At 36.0% G+C, this 21,384-nt stretch overlaps 1 protein-coding gene and 1 long non-coding RNA gene across 2 annotated transcripts; one reads left to right on the top strand and one right to left on the bottom strand.

Moving 5' to 3' along the window:
* The first annotated feature begins 265 nt into the window (after positions 1-265).
* LOC135771356 (uncharacterized) lies at positions 266-6,921 on the top strand. Its single transcript, XR_010542894.1, has 4 exons — positions 266-399; positions 4,799-4,912; positions 5,031-5,058; positions 5,407-6,921. It is a non-coding gene; the product is annotated as an uncharacterized lncRNA (long non-coding RNA).
* A 7,608-nt stretch (positions 6,922-14,529) lies between these two features.
* Positions 14,530-21,374, bottom strand: il10ra (interleukin 10 receptor, alpha). The gene is made up of 7 exons (XM_065281560.2): positions 21,124-21,374; positions 19,846-19,960; positions 19,561-19,730; positions 19,341-19,483; positions 18,880-19,033; positions 17,727-17,839; positions 14,530-15,902 (listed from the first exon to the last, which is right to left on the bottom strand). The coding sequence occupies exons 1-7, from the start codon at positions 21,185-21,187 to the stop codon at positions 15,045-15,047; spliced, it is 1,617 nt and encodes a 538-aa protein (XP_065137632.1). The 5' UTR covers positions 21,188-21,374; the 3' UTR covers positions 14,530-15,044.
* Between the last annotated feature and the right edge of the window lie 10 nt (positions 21,375-21,384).

Genomic DNA, 21,384 nt, shown 5'->3' on the forward strand with positions numbered 1-21,384 from the left:
CTGAATGTTTATTTCAGTTAAAAAAACTACCACATAACCTATTTGTGCTCTCTATTACGCCATAACACCTGATTTTCTCAAAATATATACTGTAGCCAAAATCTGTAGATTTTATTTAAATAACCAATCATGTACAATGTAGAGAAAAGTTGTAATTATTGAAATAAAGAGTCCAAAAAAAGGGGTTGGCCAGACCATGTTTAAAAAAAGTCAAGAGAATGAAGATAGACCAGTTTAAAATACGTCAGCTATTCCCAGTCGACTGATTTTCTAAAAGCCACAGATGCCGTCTACTGATATAGAAACAGTACCATATCGAGTCAAAAGTCTTTTATTACTATTTGCTACGAAGTAGCCCACTCTTCATCTAAGCACAGCAAGATCAAGAGGACAACATGGGTAAGAAAGTCATTTTACAAGAGTGTTCGACACTTATGTCCTTTATGTCAACACATATTTTGTATTCAATTGACCCTGATGTAAAGCTAAGATGCTAGCATGTAGCATTGAGCACATACTATCAATAGCTGCCTAATGATGAGGTTAAGTCACAGAATTAGTGGTTAGTTTCAAACTACAGTAGTAAAACATTTATGTCTTTGTTAAACTTAAAGGATAATTCCGGTATTTAACACTTTGAGTCTCATTTCTGGTTTGTTTTGGATGAACTACAGTGATGGACACAGAAATTTTGACAATGGGTCGTGTCTTGACTTTTTGACTCGTTTAGAAGCGTCTCTTGACTGCTTCAGAATGGAAGTCAATGACCATGCACAAACATGTCAATAAAACAACACTTAACGTTCATTTTCAAAACTGTAGTACTCACCGAGTGGTTCGTGGTGTTCGTTGATGATTAAAAACAAATATATTGGCGAGATGTATGATTTCAATCCGTGTTATTTGCTATAGTGGAACTATTTTTTCAGATACCTCACAACCGCGTATATACTTCCACTCTATATTTGAGTCTGAAGCGTTAGCACACTTCCGACCACTTGATGGCGACAACCACTTTGCCATACAAGTACGCTCGGTGTCTAGCGTATAGACAGTTACAATCGAGCTCAACTTCAAACCTAAAGCTGGTCACTGAGCCATCAAATATGGGAAAAAATTATTCTGAGAGAAACCGAACTTCTGAGAGAAACCGAACAGACCCTTTTCTGTTTCCCGGCGGCGGAGTGATATATCAGCGAGCAATGAGTCTTCCAAGAGAAGTCAATAGAATTTTACAAAATGCCAAATAAAACACGACAGAAACTGTATTTCACTACACAACTTGTTTTTAATCATCAACGAACACCACGAACCACTCGGTGAGTAGTACAATTTTGAAAATGAATGTTAATTGTTGTTTTAATGACATGTTTGTACATGGCCATTGACTTCCATTCGCAGTCAAGAGACGCTTCTAAACGAGTCAAAAAGTCAAGACACGACCCATTGTCAAAATTTCTGTGTCCATCACTGTAGTTCATCCAAAACAAACCAGAAATGAGACTCAAAGTGTTAAATACTGGAATTATCCTTTAAGTTGAAGTCTTTATTGGAAATCTCTAACCCAAAATAAATGTCAGCTGAAAAGCTTACCAAAACTGCAGTTGGTAGAAACATAGATTAAAATACATAGATGCTTCATTAATGGCTGTGTATTAATAGGCTATTTGTAAGCCATTTGCCATATTACAAAGGTCAATGTCGGTCTGTGAACACTCATGGGGAAGTTGACATTGTATCTACAACAGTAGTTATACACATGTACTGTATGAATATCAGATGTTATGTCCTGTTGTGTAGAAACAAACATTAAAGGCAAGTGATTCTCATATATATCAAACCATACATGTCCATAAGTTCAGTTATGTGTACTGTTAAATGACACTTGGAAAATGTATTGAACACATGTAATGAAATATATTTAATACTTTGTACAAAAGCCTTTGTTGGTAATGAAAATTTCAAGATGCCTCCTGTATGGATAAATGTCTTGGTTACGACTGTAACCTCTGTTCCCTTTGATAGGGAATGAGACGCTGCATTATGAAATTACACTTTGGGAATGCCACCAGTGGTTATGCATGTTCTAGTCTCTCTTATAGGTGACGATGATGTCACAAGTCCAACAGATACCAAAAGGCATAAAAGGGAAGTGCAAACAACACATTATAACTTCTCGAAAATAAAGCAAGCCCTACAGGCACAAGGATTTACGACATTGAGACACAGCGTCTCCTCCCCTATCTCAGGGAACAAAGTTACAGTCATAACCCAAACGGTCCCCATTCGAGGAAAGATATGGCCATTATGTATGTCCAGTGTGTGTCAGGAATGGTGGACAGAACCCAAATGCAGACAGCTGATGCATAAAACTGGAAAACAAAACCCACAAGGGGGCAAATAATATAACACTTGCAAACAAACACAAACTGACAAGACTAGACTAATAAAAACTTGACAATAAACTGAGAAGACTTGACTAATAATAAACTAGATCCAATACAGACTTGGCTTTGACTACGGATAAACAAACACTTGAAACTACTCTATATAAACAGACGATCGAGCGCAGGACAGCAAACACAAGAACATTAAATAAGGGAGAAAATCAAGTGGGGAACAAGTGACATGAATAAAACAATAATGGGATGATTAATGAGGAAATGAGGGGGTGGGGTCAGGAGACGTGACAGAAAGCACATGGCTTGGATACACAAAGCCAGTGCTTTCACACAAAACATGGGTCTGTCATGATCCTGTTTCAAGACTAATGATAAAACAAGGACAAGAGGGCAGAATCATGACAGTGTGAAAGTGTTAAGCACAGATCAGGACATAAGAATCAGATTTCCAGATGGTGCCGTTACCAAAGTGTAATTTCATGATGCAGCATTGAAGTTCCCTCGAAAGGGAACGTCTCAGTTACGACTGTAACCTCTGTTCCCTGTGATAGGGAATGAGACGCTGCATTATAAAATTACTCTTTGGGAATGCCACCAGTGCTCATCCATATGAATAATTTATGTTCGAGTCCGTCTTTTAGGCGATGATGTCACAAGTCCAACAGATACCGAAAGGCATGAAACGGAAGCGCAAACAATACATTATAACTTCTCAAAAAATAAAGCAAGTGCTACAGGCACAAAAATTTACGGCAATGAGACACAGAGTCTCCTGCCCTATCTCGGGGAACAAAGTTACAGTCGTAACCGAGACGTTCCCTTTCGAGGAAAGAAATGCCCATTGTGTCTGTCCTGTGTGAAAGTGTTATGCACATTTCAGGACATAAGAATCTGGTTTCCAGGTAAGGATGGATGAGAGCTCCAAACTGTAGTACCTCATAAACATATACGGGGTGAATCACGCTGGTGCCGTTACCAAAGTGTCATTTCATGATGCAGCGTTGAAGTTCCCTCAAAAGGGAACGTCTCATTTACGACTGTAACCTCTGTTCCCTGAGATAGAGAAGATGCTGTGTCTCAAAGTGTCATTTCATGACGCAACGTTGAAGTTCCCTCGAATGAGAACTAGTTGTATGCATTGCTCATGTGTGATTTTGACCCGTTCATTCTTCCACACAAGCAGTCTTGAAACGTTCTGTGGGCCTCTTCTATGAACTTTGATCTTTAATTCTTTCCATAGATTTTCAATTGGATTCAAGACAGGTCATTGGCTGGGCCATCGTGGCAGCTTTATTTTCTTTCTCTGAAACCAATTAAGTTACCTTTGCTCTGTGTTTGGCTTAGGGTTTACCCATCATGAGATGTTTCTTGATAATGAGACACTATTTTATAGGCTGGGACTGAACCAGCTGTTATTATTTGAACTGACAAGGTGAAGGATTGCTTACTGAATAACGCGGCTTTCCATGCCTTTTTGCACCTCCTTTTCTTCAGGGGTACAAAACTTGTGCCTGTGTCATTTTACATAATTACACATAACTTAATTTATGGACATATATGGTTTGATTTCACACATGTTACAAACGCTGCATCTGATGTGGCATGTAGGTGTATTTGCACAAACTAATGCAGCTTGAAGTGACATAAATCCTTTAAACAGCAAGTGCATAAACAATGTTATGAAATGAATGTTTTACCAATATGAATATAGAAATATGAGTCGGATAGACACATAAAATTATACTGAAATACGAAACAGAATTACGAAATATAAGCTCTACCATGATGACAACAACAAAGTTTAATTAAAACAGAACCAAGGCAGCATCAGAGTTTCCTTTCATAAAGGCTGAGCTTAGTCAGAGCCGACATTATTTTTGTGGCTTTTTGTAGCTCTTTATTTTTCTCTCTCTCTCTCTCTGCACTAAATGGCAGTTCTGTGGATGGGTAGTGCAGATTAAGGGGTAATTAGACTTGCTACATACATCAAAACAGACAAAATCTGAATGAGCTATTTTTCACGTTTGCAGATAATGGTTTACCAAAACTAAGTTACTGTGTTGATCTTTTTAACATTTTCTAGGTTGATAGAAGAACTGGGGACCCAAGCACTTAAACGTGGAAAAAGTCAGATTTTTTACGCTATGACCCCTTTAACCAGGCTGTGTAAAGACACATATAGATCCATCTATTATTTATCTTTAAACAAATGATATCTGAATATGAAACAAACCTTAATGCCATTGCCATTTTGTGGTTACAATAATTTTGACAGGGCATAAATGCATACTACTTAGTGTCCTAAGGGCCCTAACAGCTTTAAATAATGACATAATCCGGTTTACATCATTGTGCAACTAAGTAAGCGTGTCTGAATATATACCACTTTTTTTTAGATTACAGATCTATGTCTGTCTCGATCGGGATAGGCGTAGCATTTGCCATCTTAGGGCTGCTCCTGCTGATCTGTTTGTTGCAGAGGTGTTGCAAGAAAATCCGCTGCTGTAAAAGTGAGTAACTTAAAAAAAATAACATAATAGCATTAATCCTATGACCCAACAAAGTGTTTAATTAATAAATAATACATGAAAAGTGATTATATTTTTGCATCCATCTCTTCTTTGACAGAGACATCTTTGAAAGATAAAATTATGAAGTAAGTGAATTTAAAGCAATAGTTGGTCTGGCTGCATTACACTTTGTGTACCGTATATAAAATATATTATTTATTAGACCACATCAAAATGTTTGTCATGAATGTTGTATATGAATGGGAGTAGTACATTATGATGTCAATAATTCATAATGCAGTTACATCACAGTCATGAGTCAAGTAAGCATGATTGGCATGATTCACACAGCAAACTGTGCATATGAAAATTTAAAATGAAAAGCTTGGACCTATTTTGTTCATTTATTTTTGTTGATATGTTGTAGTGTGTGTCGTAGTGATATTGCATACCATATTTTATTTGTATTTTTGCTTTTGTCTGTATCCATACAGGAAAGTGGTTATGACGAAATCTCCGTTTTCAATAAGCAGCATCATTGACAAGAAATAACGTCCAGTCACTGTTGACAGTGATTCATCATTTATTTATCTCTTACTGTAAAAGAGTTATATTTCTTTGCAACACTTTTAATTGTATTTCGTGAAGGATACGTTTATTTATTTTTTTGATTTAACTTCTGTGAAACATGTGAATCACACTGAAAGGTAAAAGTGAGAAAAGTGGAGATGTGATATGATTCATAACTCTGCTAAAGTTGACATCACATTCTCATTGTCTGGGAAAAGCAGCACAACAAGAGTGCGGCTGTTCGGTAAATGGTACTTTTTTCCTGTTTTTTACTGTTTCCAAACTCACCGCAGACACAAAGAAAAGCTTTTTCTCAGACTTAACCATTTCTCTTAAAAGAACTTCAAAGGTCACCATACTCGGTTCCACACCAACTTCATAGCTCTATGGTTTGGAGCCTCTTAATTGAATAAATGGTATAAGGCATCTGCTAAACAAATTTGGGTTTAATTCAGGATATAGATTGAACTTAACTAAAAGTGAGTGCTTTCCTATAAATGAGCTAGCGAAACAAATTTCCCCAGGTACCCGTCCTTTCCATGTGTCTTTAAATGGTTCTCATTACTTGGGAGTCCAGATCTCAAGTTCCCTTACAGAAAATGTGGTTCATTTCGGCAGGTGAGGATGCAGCAATCAAACTCTGGTGCACACCATAAGCGGACCAAACAAGCGGGCCAAGACCTCCTTGAAAAGGTGGTCTCGCACTTTCAAATGAACTCTGTAGCGGTTCGTTCGCGGTCCAACCTCGAACAAACCAAACTGCAAAAAGTGCTGCGCACTTTACTAATCCAGCTGCCGTAGTCAGCTGCGCTGTGGAATGAGGAAGTGTTTGTATATGGTTAGCATGAGCAACAAAAGCCTGATGGCTTGCCAGCAAACTTCGCCATTTGCAGTGCATTAAAAATTATTTTAAGCCACATCCGCGCTTCATTCTCAAAATGAATAGTTTGCTATAGTTGTGTACAAACTATGTAGTATATAATGACCACAAATACAATCAGAATGTGCAGTCATCTCTCCATACTATATAAGTAGTGGCGTGGTATCTGCTGAATTCTCCAGGGTTTCGACTAATCAAAAAGCAGTTTAGGAAATACGTTCAATACAAAGACATGTGGCCAACAAGTTATGTGGATGTTATCACATAACTGCATTTTAGTTTCAACTGGTTCAGACAAAAACAATCAGTGTGGTGTGAAAAGGAACTCAAACTGATAAAAACCTACAATGTATATTTTTTTTGTCTGGATCAAATGAACCGAACTACAGATGTGAAAGTACCCTCAAAGTTTAATTTCTTTATTAATAATCAAGTTTGCCATTTAGATTTTTTTATTGCTTCTAGTAATTTTTTTTAACCCACTGGTGTCTCTCCATGAAGCAACAAACGTGTCATCTTGCTTTAACATCTTTACTGTCACATCACCCTTTTGAGGGGGGGGGGGGGGGGGTGAAAAGTTCATTTGCACCTTCAAATGAATATAACTCTTGCATTTTTTGGGCTAGAAGCCTAATCTTGGTCTTGTTTTTAAGAATATACTTTTGTCTGGAGGTGAAAATATAGATATAATTTTTTATAGCAGTTTAAATTTATTTTAATAATTAAAAAAATAATGCAATATATAATTATTTTATAAATACAATAATAAAAATGTAAATGTTTCACAAAATGAATAATGTAAACATGAAGCCATAATTCTCAAGTAGTTTTGATCAAAATTTTAAGTAAAATCACAAAAAAATGTGGTTGGTGTCACTCTTTTAGTGATTTTTACCAACAAAGGCCACTAGGTGTCAACGATTTGCTGCATACTCCTGTCACAAATTATGAAATTACTCTCGCTGCATTATTATTACTGCTAAAATGTTTTAAAATGAAAACAATATTCTTAGAGCTTTCCAACAATATATAGTTTGTCAACATTTTTTAAAAATGTATACTATAGAGTTATGACAATATACAATTAATATTCATTCCTTTGAGGGAGGGGGTCAGGTAACAAAAAACTGTCACTACATTATTTCTATCATCAGATGACCTTAAAATATGAAAACTACATTCTGAGAGCTTTCCAATGATATATAGTTTGTCGTGATTTTTTAGATTAAGAGTAGGGTTTCAGTGTAATAAATATGTATAAACAAATTGGCCCCACGTGTGGGCCCATGACCTTTTACAAACGGACTCTCACAACATAATTTTTTCCCCAAAATGGTGATGATATATAAAAACTACACTCTTACAGCCCATTCAGACAGCAACCAGCAGTAGCAGAGCGATGCGATCTCATTCATTTCAATGAAAACCTGCCGACTTCCGGCGACACGAGCGAAAGTGACCGTTGGCAACCGTATGGGTGTGTCCAGCGACATGAGAAAGTTAAGAAAAGTTTAACTTAATGCAAATGTTGAGCAAATATCGGGAGCGACTACCAATGAGAACAAAGCAGTGGAGTTCACGTCATCCTTCTCTCATCAGTTACTGGCGTGGATGGTACTCATTTGTTTATGACAACCAGATTTAAACATGCCTCATTGAAAAAGACGGGCGACACACAGCGATAACGTCGCTGGCTGTCTGAACGAGGGGTTAGAGCTTTCCAGTGATGTTTGTCAATGTTTTTTAGGTTTACTATTATTGTTCCAAATGCCCAATAACAAATTGGGCCGCATGTGTCTCACGATTTTTTAGAAACAGACTCCCACTACGTTATAATTTTCCAAAAACTGTGATAAAATATGAAAACTACACTCTTAGAGCTTTGCAAAGATATATAGTTTGTCAAGATTTTTATGCTTAGACTAGGGAATTAGTGTTACAAATATATAAAAACACTGTGGTCCCACCTATGGGCCCATGACCTTTTAAAAAATGACTCGCACTATGTCAGGCTTTTCCCAAAATGATAATGATAAATGATAACTACACTCTGAGAGCTTTCGAATGATGTATAGTTTGTCATGATTAGATACAAATTCATATGCAAAACACTGAAGCAATAGTAGGCGTCCCGCTGCCGGAACAGTGACATTTAGCAGGATTATTATCAATGTTTTAGGCGCACTCTTATCAAAAATGAATCAATGACTCTCCCTACATAATATATTTTATAAAACACTAAACATATCTGTATTACAAAGGCTTAGACCTTTCCAACGATATATAGTTTGTCATGATTCGATAAACTTTGCATCCAAAATATTGAAGTAAACTCATGTGTTCCTTCGGGAAGAGGTTTAAATTATTATTTTATTTAATTCAAATGAGTATTATTCTAGGTACACTATTAAATGTCATAGTATGCTCTGTTAAAATGTATATTTTTTACAGTATAGTACATTCCTACATGTAGGAGATTACTTTTTGTTACTATATTATTTTGTATTATTACCTATAGTAATATCTTACAATTATTTTCAACCCAGTGTTGGGTCAAAAATGGTCAAGCCCAACCGTATGGCGATATTAATCCAGAAAATTGTTATTTGATCCAACAATGGAATAAAACAACCCAGCATACTGTAGGTTAAATTACAAACCAACATGTTGGGTTCATCCATTTTTGACCCAACGTTAAAAATAACCCAGCACTTTTTGGAGTGTGTAGTAAATATTGCAGTTTATTTAGTTTTAAAACTGGTAAAACTCGTATGTACAAGCAAATTAACATAAAGTTGGTCATGCATTGTAAAGTTTAAGTGTTGAAAGAAATGTATTTTACATTAAATTATTGTGTCTTCCTATAGATTAAAGTAACTACTGTAGCAATGTATGTATGTAAACATGAATTTGGGCTCTTGCGGCTCTTGTTTTCTTTCTAATAATATGATTCATGGGTCACATCTGTCTTCTTTGGAATTTGATTTTCAAACTTTTTTATTCATTAGAATCGATGCAGAGGGCTCATGCACTAAACCTCAACATGAACTTTATTATCTGTTAAACCATCTATGGATAGGGCCTGGTTGGTTATTTCCTGTGCTGACGCACGACATGCAAAGCATGTGGAGGTGGTCTGTAAAAATCATGCAGACAACAGCTAACAGAATTACCAGACTGTTTCCTTTGCACTGTGAGCAGGAAAAGTTTTTTTTTTTTTTTCTTAACAGTCTCTTTCTAACCACACATGTGTGCCAGGGTTGAAGGCACTGGGATGTCACCATGACTTGCATGATTACTTTAATATACAGTTCTGTGATAAATCTGTCATCACCCTAATGTCAAACTACTATGCTGTTTATTCCAACGTGATCACAATAAAAGTCAGCAACATTGTGTCTCTTAAAATCGGCCTTCACTCTAAAAAACAAACGGTGCTATATAGCACCAAAACAGTTGCTTTGGATCGTAACGATAGAAGAACCATTTTTAGTGCCATATAGCACCGGTGAAGAACCAGTGAAGCACCAGTGAAGCACCTGTGTAGAACCATATAGTGCTATGTAGAACCATATGTGGTGCTATATGGCCCCTATATGGTTCTACACTGGTGCTTCACTGGTGCTTCACTGGTGCTTCACTGGTTCTTCACCGGTGCTATATGGCACTAAAATGGTTCTTCTATCGTTACGATCCAAAGCAATTGTTTTGGTGCTATATAGCACCGTTTGTTTTTTTAGAGTGTTTGCTTTCTGAATTTCTGACCTACCTTCAGCTGGATGACCTGGAGTTACTCCAAAAATTGGTTTTACATTAATTTCGGTTTCTGGTAGGCAAGCTTTTACATTTGCAAAGAAGTGAAAGAAGGCAGTTTTGGTTCCTTAAACTGGGGGGCGTGCGATGGTGCCAGGGGATGCCCCAGTTTTATGACATTTTAGTCAATTTTGCACTACATTGTATCATTTAATATGTTTCAACGTTTGTGATTATTTTATGTCATGAATTGTCTTTGGGGGGCAACAAAGGGATGCACAAGTAATAAAAATCAAATAAAAAAATGAATATGTTTTCTCAACACAGTCTCAAGGAAAGTCGTGTTATAGTAACAAGATTTAGATTAATTTATTCGTGTTTGATGACACGAATTTCCGCTGTTTTTCTTGTCTCTTGAGTCCTTCCCAGCATGAATTTCTATCAATGGCTGTTCGTGTCTGTGGTACGAATTTCTTTATCGTGTCATTTTATATTTTGTTTTCTCATCTTTCTTTCCTATATTTAAATCATTGTTGCTTGGGGTTAGGGTTAGATTCAGGGTTTGCGTTAGGATGTGATTTTATGTATTGGTTTCTACATGTTTTTTGTTCGCTTTTAAAACTATTCTCGCCTGGAGTTGGGGTTAGAGTTGGGGTTTGGGTAAGGAAGTCGCAGAAAGTGATTCCAATCCAAACCCCAAGTGACAATGGCCAAAAAATAGAAAACAACGATAAGAAAACAAAATATAAAATGACACGATATGAGAGTCGTGCCACAGACACGAACAGCCATTGATAGAAATTCGTGCTGGGAATGACAAAAAAGACATCCGTCATAGTAAAATCATATCGTGTTCAATGCCATTTTGTTTGCAATGGTGCTATGCTAATGTCATATGCAATGCATAATTTTTTTATAGAAAAAAATAATGATAACGGCATCCCGATAAATATATATAAATCGTGTAAATTATGAATTTAGAGAGCTACTGGCCTATTAAACATTTACAATAACATCAGAAGATTTAACTGTGAATTGCATTGATGCTATTGATGCATTTTTATGTTTTTATTTAACCTCTTAACAGTTTTTATCCTGCCAAATCATTATTTTTATATTTTTTGTGTCCATATAACCCGTTTTAGCCAAGAAATGTTCAGACCTACTTAGAGCTACACAAAACCCACAATCATCAGCCTTACTAAACCACATCCGCATTTAGTTACTTGCCGTGAGATGAGCACCAGACCATTTATTGTTAAAATATTCTCACTTCAGATGTGACCTCAAACTGATGCATCTATTTAAGTCTTTGGCAATGCGTCTGTGTTGCTATTTCAAATCTACCTGGTCTGATGACGGCTTTAAATCTAAAAGTTGATAAGAGCATGTGTTAGGTTTGGACAAACCCTAAAATTATCACTGATGATCTCTTCATTCAACATCTGTGCAACAGCCACTATCTGTGGGAAAGCGTGGATGCTGGAAAACCACTGTGAGCGATGACTATGGTGATAGTGTTTATTTGCATAGGCCGTGGGAGTGAGATGTCAAGTCAGGCCGCAGAAACTCCACATTCATTCAGTTTTCTTTGAAACTGTAGGTATTTTCTTTTTAAACAGTGACAATGCCTGCACTTAAAAAAAAAAACGCTGGGTAATTTTCGACCTAGCTGTCGGATTAAATAAAGCCAGAAAATGTTCATATTTGACCCAACAATGGGTTTAATTAACCCAGCATTTGTGGATAAAACAACCCTTTAGGTTAAATTACAACTTAATGGGTTGGGTTCGTCTCTTTTTGACCCAACGCTGGTTTGAAAAAAACATCATTTTGTAGATTGTGTGGAGATAGTTGCACAAAAGTTGTCACTGGGATGGTATCTTTTTAAAAGGATTAAATTGGTACTACCTTAGGTACATAGTAGCTTTAAGGTACATTTCAGGTACAAAAGTGTACTTTTTGAAAAAGTTCCACCCCAGTGAGAACTTTAGTATCTTCTTGTACCTTTTTTAAGAAAATAAAGATCTTATAAAGTTATTTTTTATGGGACGCGTTTGTATTCACACAGAAACCTCTCTGCCACTTTTACGGAAATTTTCTGGGACTAAAGTGCTGTGTGAATGAGGTTTAGGTTTTGAGGTCCAAACTTAAATATTTCCCTTCCTTGTGGTTTTTATATTGTTAATAATAAAACAAATCTTAGATCATTGCCTTTATCTTCTTTTATTTTCTATCGATGCATTGTGTTTTGCCATATGTCATCTAAAACTGCTTTAAACAAAACTTTCCCTTATTTTGTACACTATACAAAAATTCCTTTAATCAACTTGAATTTACAAATTCATTTCAACTTTCTTGACTAGTGAGGAGTTACTATTGGCTTAAGTTAATTCAACTATTTTTATAAGTCAAAGCATATCCTCACTTTATTCAAGAAAGTAAAAAATTCATAAAAAATTCATGTTGATCAGGCTTGTAACGGTATGAGATTTCCACGGTAAGATAATCGTCTCACAAACGGTTTGCCAGTATTAAACATTCATTATAATTATAATCATTAGCTACAGTGACCCTTAAATTAATAAAAAAAAAACAGATAGGGGGTTTGGGTTGAACATATGGTTTATTATATCAAACTTATTTTTAAAAAAAGGCACTTTATTATTTTTTCCCAAAACCATGGATAAGCAAATGTTCATGGTATGATAATCGTTAAAGTAAATATCATGTTATACCCCCATACTGGTATACTGTTACAACCCTAATGTTGATTAAACTTAATAGTTTACATGCAACGCAGTATTTTTACAGTGTATAATCGTCGTACATGCATCGTGCTCGCGACACTATGGTCACGTGTTGGATTCCCATAAAAGATACATTTAATCCAAAAAAATTGGATTTTAAGGCACAGTATGCTTTTTTGGACAAAAGTTAAATTTGAATCAAAATATTTTGAGAACATTTATGCTTTAAAACAACAAAAAAGTTTCAAATAGAAACGTTAAACAAAAATGAACAATTTCTGTGCTCAAACAGAATTGCCAAAGTAAGAATTGCCAGTAACGGGTTTGCCCCACTCAATTGTCATTATTTATCAGTCTATGACTTGAGATTTGTGAAGTTTTAATATGGTCTACATCTGCATATGTGATTTCTTTATCTGATTTACAACAAACCTGTTATTCTTTATGTGACTGCAAATTTAAGACCTTTTCTTTTTAATCACATTAAACTGATTAATTGTCAGACTGAGGACTAATTTTCCTCTAACAAGTGGAAGCTAATCAAAGAATGTATTGGATATTCCTCATGTGATAATCGTTTGGGTAAAGTACTGTGTTTTTCCTTCCCTATCTGAAGATGAAGGTCAATGATGTAGCGGAGTTTCACTCTCTCATTCTTGCCGAATGTCTCAATTTTCCGAGTCTATGGAAGTACTGCGCAATTATGTTGTGCAAGACCTACAAAATCTAGATTGAAAATGCTTGACTTACATCTAGGACGTATCAATTGCTCATCTTTATTCATAATAAGATAAAGTTTGTGATGGGATTACATCATGTCCTGCGTCTAATGTGCCGTCAGAGGAAGTATCATATCATTTAAACCCACGTAATGTCACGAGGTCTCATGACGTTCCAAAAGAGGAAATGCTGGGCTTTCCTTTCTCATCAACGTTTGCATATTTTCACAAATTAGGAGTTAAATATAGTACTTCTTTGTTTGCATGTCAGAGGTTTCATGGGTTATTTTGGATGAACAGTATCGTTAAAATCATTTAAATATTTTATTGCCATGACCGACTAAAACTACATTAAAGGGAACAACATCAAACTAAATATATACAGATAGGAAATTTAAACAATTTAAATTAATTCAAATATAACTCATTTAGACTGGGATGCTAACAGGTGCACACCAAAGCTTTTAAACACGTTTAAAAATGCAAGGCAGACGATGACTGCCAGCTTTTTTCAGCTGAGCGCTTTAGTTGCTGTGATACTTCTGCTTTGTTTATCAGTCGTTGAACGTTGAATATTTTTAAATTCTCTGCACTCAGTGCTGACTGCGAAAAAAAATGCCAGCTGCTGGCTTTTTTGAAAAGCGCAGCACTTCTGTTGGAAACAATTGAAAACATACGCCAGCCGCCGCCGGTAACGCTTTGGTGTGGACACTCGCTAAGGAATTTCAACCTGATCTCATGTAAATTCTTAAGTATTTTGGATATACCAATGCACTTTTTAGGTACAATTTTTTTTTTTGCAAAGGTACTGACCCAGTGAAAACATTTGTACCTTCTTGTATCTTTTTTCTGAAATACCTGTTTTTTTTTACCTTTTAACAACATGCTCAAATGTGCTAGAACCATGGTGGTTGTTTTACACGGGCAAGTACCACACGGAAAATGTACAAATCTAGTCACTTTTTATTACAATAATCACTTTTCATTGCTGTTAACACAATTCAACATAGTAAAGACGCCAGTAAACAAATATATGTGTGTGTGCAAATCTGCATCAATTCAACGCATACATAGCATAATCGAGTAACCAGATTAGTGGTGGGTAAGATACGTAAGATAAGCATTTGATCTGAAGTTGAAAGCTAGCAATGACATTTTAGTTAACCACCAACAGTTTTTGGTTTACTCATTGTCAAGCAGCAACCAAAATTCAGTCTGTATCTCACACTGAATCACTCCAAATAAAAACATTGGTGTGATTTTGTGCTGGAGTTCTCCCCTCTGCAACCAAGCGTACATGGTCTCGCTTTTGAGCAACCCAGATGGATTTAGCATCTCGGCTGTCTCTCTAAACACTGCTTATGTTCCATAAATGTCAGTTAAAAGGAAATAGCAAATATGTACAGTGTACATACCGCTTCCTTATAAGCTTACATGTCCATAAAACATTTCTTCACAGCTCACGTGAACGTCAGTTCCACATCTCCTAATGTAAGAGGTAAAGTTTCCAACCGGCACTGCAGATTGTGTCCTTCTTGAAGGAATAAGGGACAGGAAATTAAAAGAGTGGACGATTCGCAGCAGTCTTCATCCGACTGAAGAGTCAAATCCCCCAATCCTAACACATTTGCATCCTGTGCATGAGATTTTTGCAGATAGCTTGGTCTGTCATGTTCATCTGCCGTGGTTTGCTCATGAGACGTTGAATCACAGACAGTCATTAGCAGCTTCCCAGTTCTGCACCACATGCAAGTTTCGAAGTCTGAACACAAACATGTCACCTGACCAGACCGATAGCCACCGCTAGGGCCATCTGTGTTACTGTCTATATCACAGGGTACGGTTATCTCACAGTGTTCATCACTAGAGGGGCTCTGACTCCGATATCCATCCCCAGCAATCACTATCTCGGAAAGGAGTCCACTGTCCTCCCCCTTAAGGTTGTCGGAAACATCCCGGTTCACCAATCCCAAACCGCTGTCCTCTCTGCTTTGGCAACTGCTACTGGTAACTCTTCCGTCCAGACAAGGGAGTTCTTCCAAGCTTCTTCCACCATCTTCAGATCCAGTTAGGCTTCCACAGCCGCTGTCGTCATTTCCCCCAGGCGCATCCGTTCTTTCGACCTTATCCGAGTGCTGTTCGCTGACGCTTACGCCACTGTCTGTACTATCTCTCCTATCTTTATCTTCTTCAGTGTATTCAGGTGTTTTACTCTTTCCTGACATTTTGCTGCCGGTCATGAGCCAACCCTTGTCAGTGACGTTTTCCACTTGGACAGATCCTACATTCATGGGACGCCATTCATTCACAGCGGATTTCTAATGGACACAAAATAAAGAAATGTGGTTAAAACTAACATCCAAACGCTCTCCAAATAATTTGACATTTTAAAAAGGAGAAACAAAAAATATCACTTTACCATTAAACTACAATTAAAATCTATAAACATCATGGAGTTTGATGACAACATTTTGAGTACTATGGAATCTGACAATTAATTTTCTTAGCAATTTTTAGGTACCAAGAGTTATATAATAATTCATATTAATAAATGACTGTATTTGTGTTAATTATATGTAACCATATGTGCAGTTCTTCATATAAAATGTAAAATACTTTTTCATTAAAGCAATCAAAAAACTGCATCCATCCTTCATGGAAGTAATCCACTCGGCTCCAAGTGGTTTATAAAAGTCCTTTGCGAATAATTGATGCAAATTTGTAATAAAAAAAACGACTTTTACAACTATTCCAAACTTTATAAACTGTAATTACTAGCTTCCGGTAACGACACCATCTTGGACTCACGCTATTAACGAGAGTGGTTGCATCCGAAACCGCATACTGTTCAGTAGGTACTGAGTGAGATGAAGTACTTACTTACTGACTGACTATCAAAACAGTAGGTACTTTATAGTATGAATCCTAGTAGTATGAATGCGATTCGAACATACTACATCCGCCATGTTGATACATCACGTGACATACGTTGTCATCACTTCATGTCATACCAGCGCGAAAAAGGCAGCATCGTTGCTTTTGCCTTTCTTCTTCGTTGTATAACTCTGCTCCTGGGGCATTATGGCATAGTGAAGTGTCTATGGTATGCACGCTTCGATATCTAACTGGAAGAAGTAGGTCATCCGGGTACTTTTCGCATACTGTTTTTGGAATACTACGTATTTGGACATACTACTCGTCTCGCCTACTGCTTTTCGCCTACTATATAGTATGGAAGTAGGCGGTTTCGGATGAAGCATGAGTTTTAGTGTAGTGAGTGTTCGTTGCCATGGGTACGTTGCGCAGTGAATCAAGTCCAAGATGGTGTCATTACCAGAAGCTAGTTATTATAGTTTATAAAGTTAAATATATGGATATTTTTTCTTACATAATCACATCGATTACCTGCAAAGGACCTTTATTAGCTTATTCCCTGCCAGAATTTTTTTTTAAGTTGCCTGCCATAATTTTTTGTGATTTTCAGAAAAGTTTCACAAAATGCAGCTTCTTCAGGCTACTATGGATAGAACGCGTGAACCAGCTGAAACGGACAAGGAGATCCGTGAGTAAATAACGGCTACCGTAGTTGCAACACGCATTTGGAAAAGCGAGGCGCTAGAGAGCACTATTCGTTTGAATGCAAAATACAATTTCATCACTAGCTAGGATAAATCCCACTTATTGTCACATTTATGGGTGGGAACAGCACATGACGCAACTATAGATCCTCCGTATAGGCTAAACGGTTTTATCTCAGTTCACAGTTATAGTGGGAAAACGTATGGATTTCAGCTTTAATTCTAAACATTACGCTGGCCTATTAGACTTCATCTATAGTTTTACTAACAATCTTTCTTTTTTTTGACACTATGTCACTAAAATATATAGTATATACTACAAAAGCTTTAAGCCAATATAGCATTCTTTGAAACGTGGGTGAGCGTATGCATACGTGAGACAACAAAAAAATCCCCAGCGTTTCCTCTTCTGCCTTTGTTCCTTGAAAGGAGAACTGATATCTCAGCCTTTACTGTTACTGAAGCATCAGAATCCAAAGCCTTTGACTTTATTCCCTTTTTTTCAATACTGAGACTTGCATTTTATACTTTTAGTTTTGATGAAACTACTTTTATGTGACTCACCAGAACAGCAGGCATTTTACCAGGACGCTTCAGGAAGAAACAGACTGCCAACATGAAGACTGAGATGGTTCCAACTGCACCGAGAGTTACCATAGAGATCACCAGTGAAAGATCTATTAAACAAGAGGATGCAGTGGTTTAGATTTTGTTCACCAAGAGATTATTTTAGTAACAGAAACATTCCTATTTTTAACAGGTTCTACACAGTGGTGAAATTTTTTTAAGATTAGGGACTTTTGGTGTTTTTGGGGACTTTGTAAATTTGTATTTTTATGTATTACAAATTAAAGGCTATAACATGGATAAAATATAGCAGTCCTAAGAAAATACTATATGTAAGGAATAAGTGACGACGAGCCGTTTAATTATTTGGAAATAATGTCCACGCAAGGTGGTGCACGACGTGAAGCAGATTTCTGTTACACCGTGTGGATTTCTGTTAATGCGTGTGTGCATTATTTTTTTTAATAACTTAAAGGACCGAAGTCAGTTATTACACTTATACCACACACATTGCTAAGACATTGCTCTGGTAGGTAAGACATTTGACAGGTTATGTGTGCATTTATCAAAAAATAATGTATACCTGTGGAGCATTCAGCAAGCATTCAACAGCCCCATGGTATAAAAATATTTATGTCCTATCAGATGTCTTAAAATAACCACCAAAGCAATGTCTGTGGTAATCGTGGTATAAGTGGTATGGCTCCTTTAAATGATTTGAAAATAATGCACACACGCGATGTAACAGAAATCCTCTTCTCGTACTGCCGCATTATTTTCAAATACTGTAATTCAATGGCCCGTCGTCCATTATTTCTAACATAAACCACACCATTAAAACAACACTGTAAAATTATATCAAATCAGAGAGATAAGAATAATTGTACATTTAAACTATATATATATATATATATATATATATATATATATATATATATATATATATATATATATATATATATATATATATATATGTGTGTGTGTATATATATATATATATATATATATATATATATATATATATATATATATATATATATATATATATATATATATATATATATATATATATATATATATATATATATATATGTGTGTATATATATATATATACACAAAAAGCTTACATGGAAAAAGATAAGTAGTCTACCTTCTGATGGATATATGCAGCACTGTAATGAGGTGTTTTTCATATCGGCAGATATCATCTCCACTGTCACACTAACACAATACTCCTGAAATAACTGTAATGAACTGAACTCCACCTCACCGTCTTCATCATCGTCTTCAATCTGTCTTAAAATCTAAATCAAGGAAAAACAGCAATTATTTATAATATAATAACATACTCCTCATTCACAAGGTGTTACCGAGCAGCTGTCAGATCATGAAACTTAAATGCATTTGAGACATCTAATCACTTAACAGGAACCAGAAAGTTTAGCAGAAACCCTCTTACATTTTTTTAATAGCAATATTTCAGAAACAAATTTTTTGTTGTTGGTCAAGTGTAAAAGTCAAATCCATTCCCAATCCAATAATGTTGCAAACTGATTAACTACGAAGATGAAGTGACCAAGTTTCCTGTAAATTGTGACTACAAAAACCTACCCGATCATCTCCTTTCAGTCGCAGGGTGACGGTGTAAAGGGGGCCCGAGGCAAAAAGCTTTTCCAGAAACTGCTTCCTGAAGATCTTCACCTTCACTGTTTTCGTGGTGGAGGACAGGAGGAAATCTGGAGCTAACAATTTGCCTAAAACATGAGAAGTCCCATTAGAGCCACATGTAAGGTTCATAACAACTGTAAAATGATGAACCTTTATTACTTACTTTTTAATAAACTAACTCTTCTTGCGAATGACCAGGCTAAGCTGACATTTCCTTGAAACAGTCCAACCTTAACTACAATTGGATCTTGGTCTAGAAGGCTTCCAATATTACATGTTGATTCTTTAATCATGTTACACTCTGGCACAACATGCCAATCATGTTGTCCATATCTAACAAAAAAATGAGAAGACAAATATATGAGCTTTAGTATTCAGACAACAAATAAATTAATATAATCAAAATATGAATGTATTATATTGGGGGATATAAAAGTTTTCTGCCTACATAGCCTTGCTGACTTGATAAAGGGCATTCAGAGGGGCTCCATCAGGGGGACTCCAGAGCACAGTTACATTTCCCTCCCATATGTCAAACGTCACGTTTATTTTTTTTCCGTTATCTGTTAGGAAGACAGTAGTGACAAGAATTATTTTCAAACTTTCCCAGACTATATATCAGCGCAGCTGTTATTTCAATAGAGAAATCGGTTGTTACTTCTGTATTTACAGTACAATACGTGAACCTGTCTGTGAAATCCTACAAATAAAAAGATCAATCAATGATTTTACATAGATTTCAGTCTTTGACATGATCAATATTATATTTCACAGAATGTTCTTCACATTATGTAAGATCATTTTAAGTCACAAAAAAGACCTTAGCGGGGTTTTCACGGACTGGGTCACATATTAAGTATGACTTTATCAGATTACTCTATTAAAGCTAACATTAAAGGGTTAAATTCAAGCAAAAATAACATTAGCCAGGGCAAGATAAACAACCTTATGTGTTTTTATATATGTATATACGGACTGTCTTTAATGTTAAGTCAGATTTGAGGGTGTATGATGACATAGGGGACCTCCGATATGAAACTTGGAATTTACATCAGTCACGTACAGCTTTTAACAGAAACTGTGGGCTGTGATTACAAAGAAACTCTCATTTACTTACTTCAATGAATTACACACCTACATAATAAATTATAAGAATACTAAAATCGTTAAAAGTAAATCATGTACAGACTGAAATTAATTTGGGCTCTTTAAAAAGGCTCTGAGCGTATATGCGTAATTATAGCGTAATACTTGTTGGCCTTTACAATACATCCAAATGAGCCATTAAAGGGATATTTTTATTTTAACATTTCCAATCATGTAAATAACAAACAACCCAAACAACAACAAGTAGTCAAGCAACCTATTTTCAAGTGAGATCCATTTCAATACTATTTAGTGAAAACTAACAAATAAATTAGTTATTAGGGTTTTTTTTAAATATTTGACAATGGGACAATATTTGGCCGAGATACAACTACAGTATTTAAAAATCTGGAATCTGCCAAAAATGTAAAATATTGAAAAATCGCCTTTAAAGTTGTCCAAATGAAGTCCTAAGCAACACATATTACTTATTAATTACATGATCTTTACTTAATATATATAATATAATGTATTGTTGGCTATTGCTACAGATATACCCATGAGACTGATTTTGTGTTCCAGGGTCACAAATAGACTATTTAAAATCACATACAACTTTACAACAACATTCATTTCTTACCTGCTACATAAAGCGGAGAGTGTATCAACACGACCAGCACAGACATCCATGAGGTCCAATCCATTTTTATATCAATGTATGAACAGCATATCCCTCAACACATCCAAAGTCCTCTTTAACACACATAAATGATCACAACTGAACTTGTGACTGTTACTCTGTTAATATGTCAGTCTGCCTCTCTCTCTCTCTCTCTCTCTCTCTCTCTCTCTCTCTCTCTCTCTCGCTCGCTCTCTCTCGCTCGCTCTTTCTCTCTCGGTC

Source organism: Paramisgurnus dabryanus, chromosome 8 (genome assembly GCF_030506205.2).
Source record: "Paramisgurnus dabryanus chromosome 8, PD_genome_1.1, whole genome shotgun sequence".
Lineage (NCBI taxonomy): Eukaryota > Metazoa > Chordata > Actinopteri > Cypriniformes > Cobitidae > Paramisgurnus > Paramisgurnus dabryanus.

Excerpts from the sequence above, each read along its gene's own strand:
- il10ra (XM_065281560.2), bottom strand. The coding sequence starts at position 21,187 with ATGGATTGGACCTCATGGATGTCTGTGCTGGTCGTGTTGATACACTCT. Across the intron at positions 19,961-21,123 it reads CTCTCCGCTTTATGTAGCAG|ATAACGGAAAAAAAATAAAC; the intron begins GTAAGAAATGAA and ends TCTTCCTAACAG. Across the intron at positions 17,840-18,879 it reads CTGCATATATCCATCAGAAG|ATCTTTCACTGGTGATCTCT; the intron begins GTAGACTACTTA and ends CTTGTTTAATAG.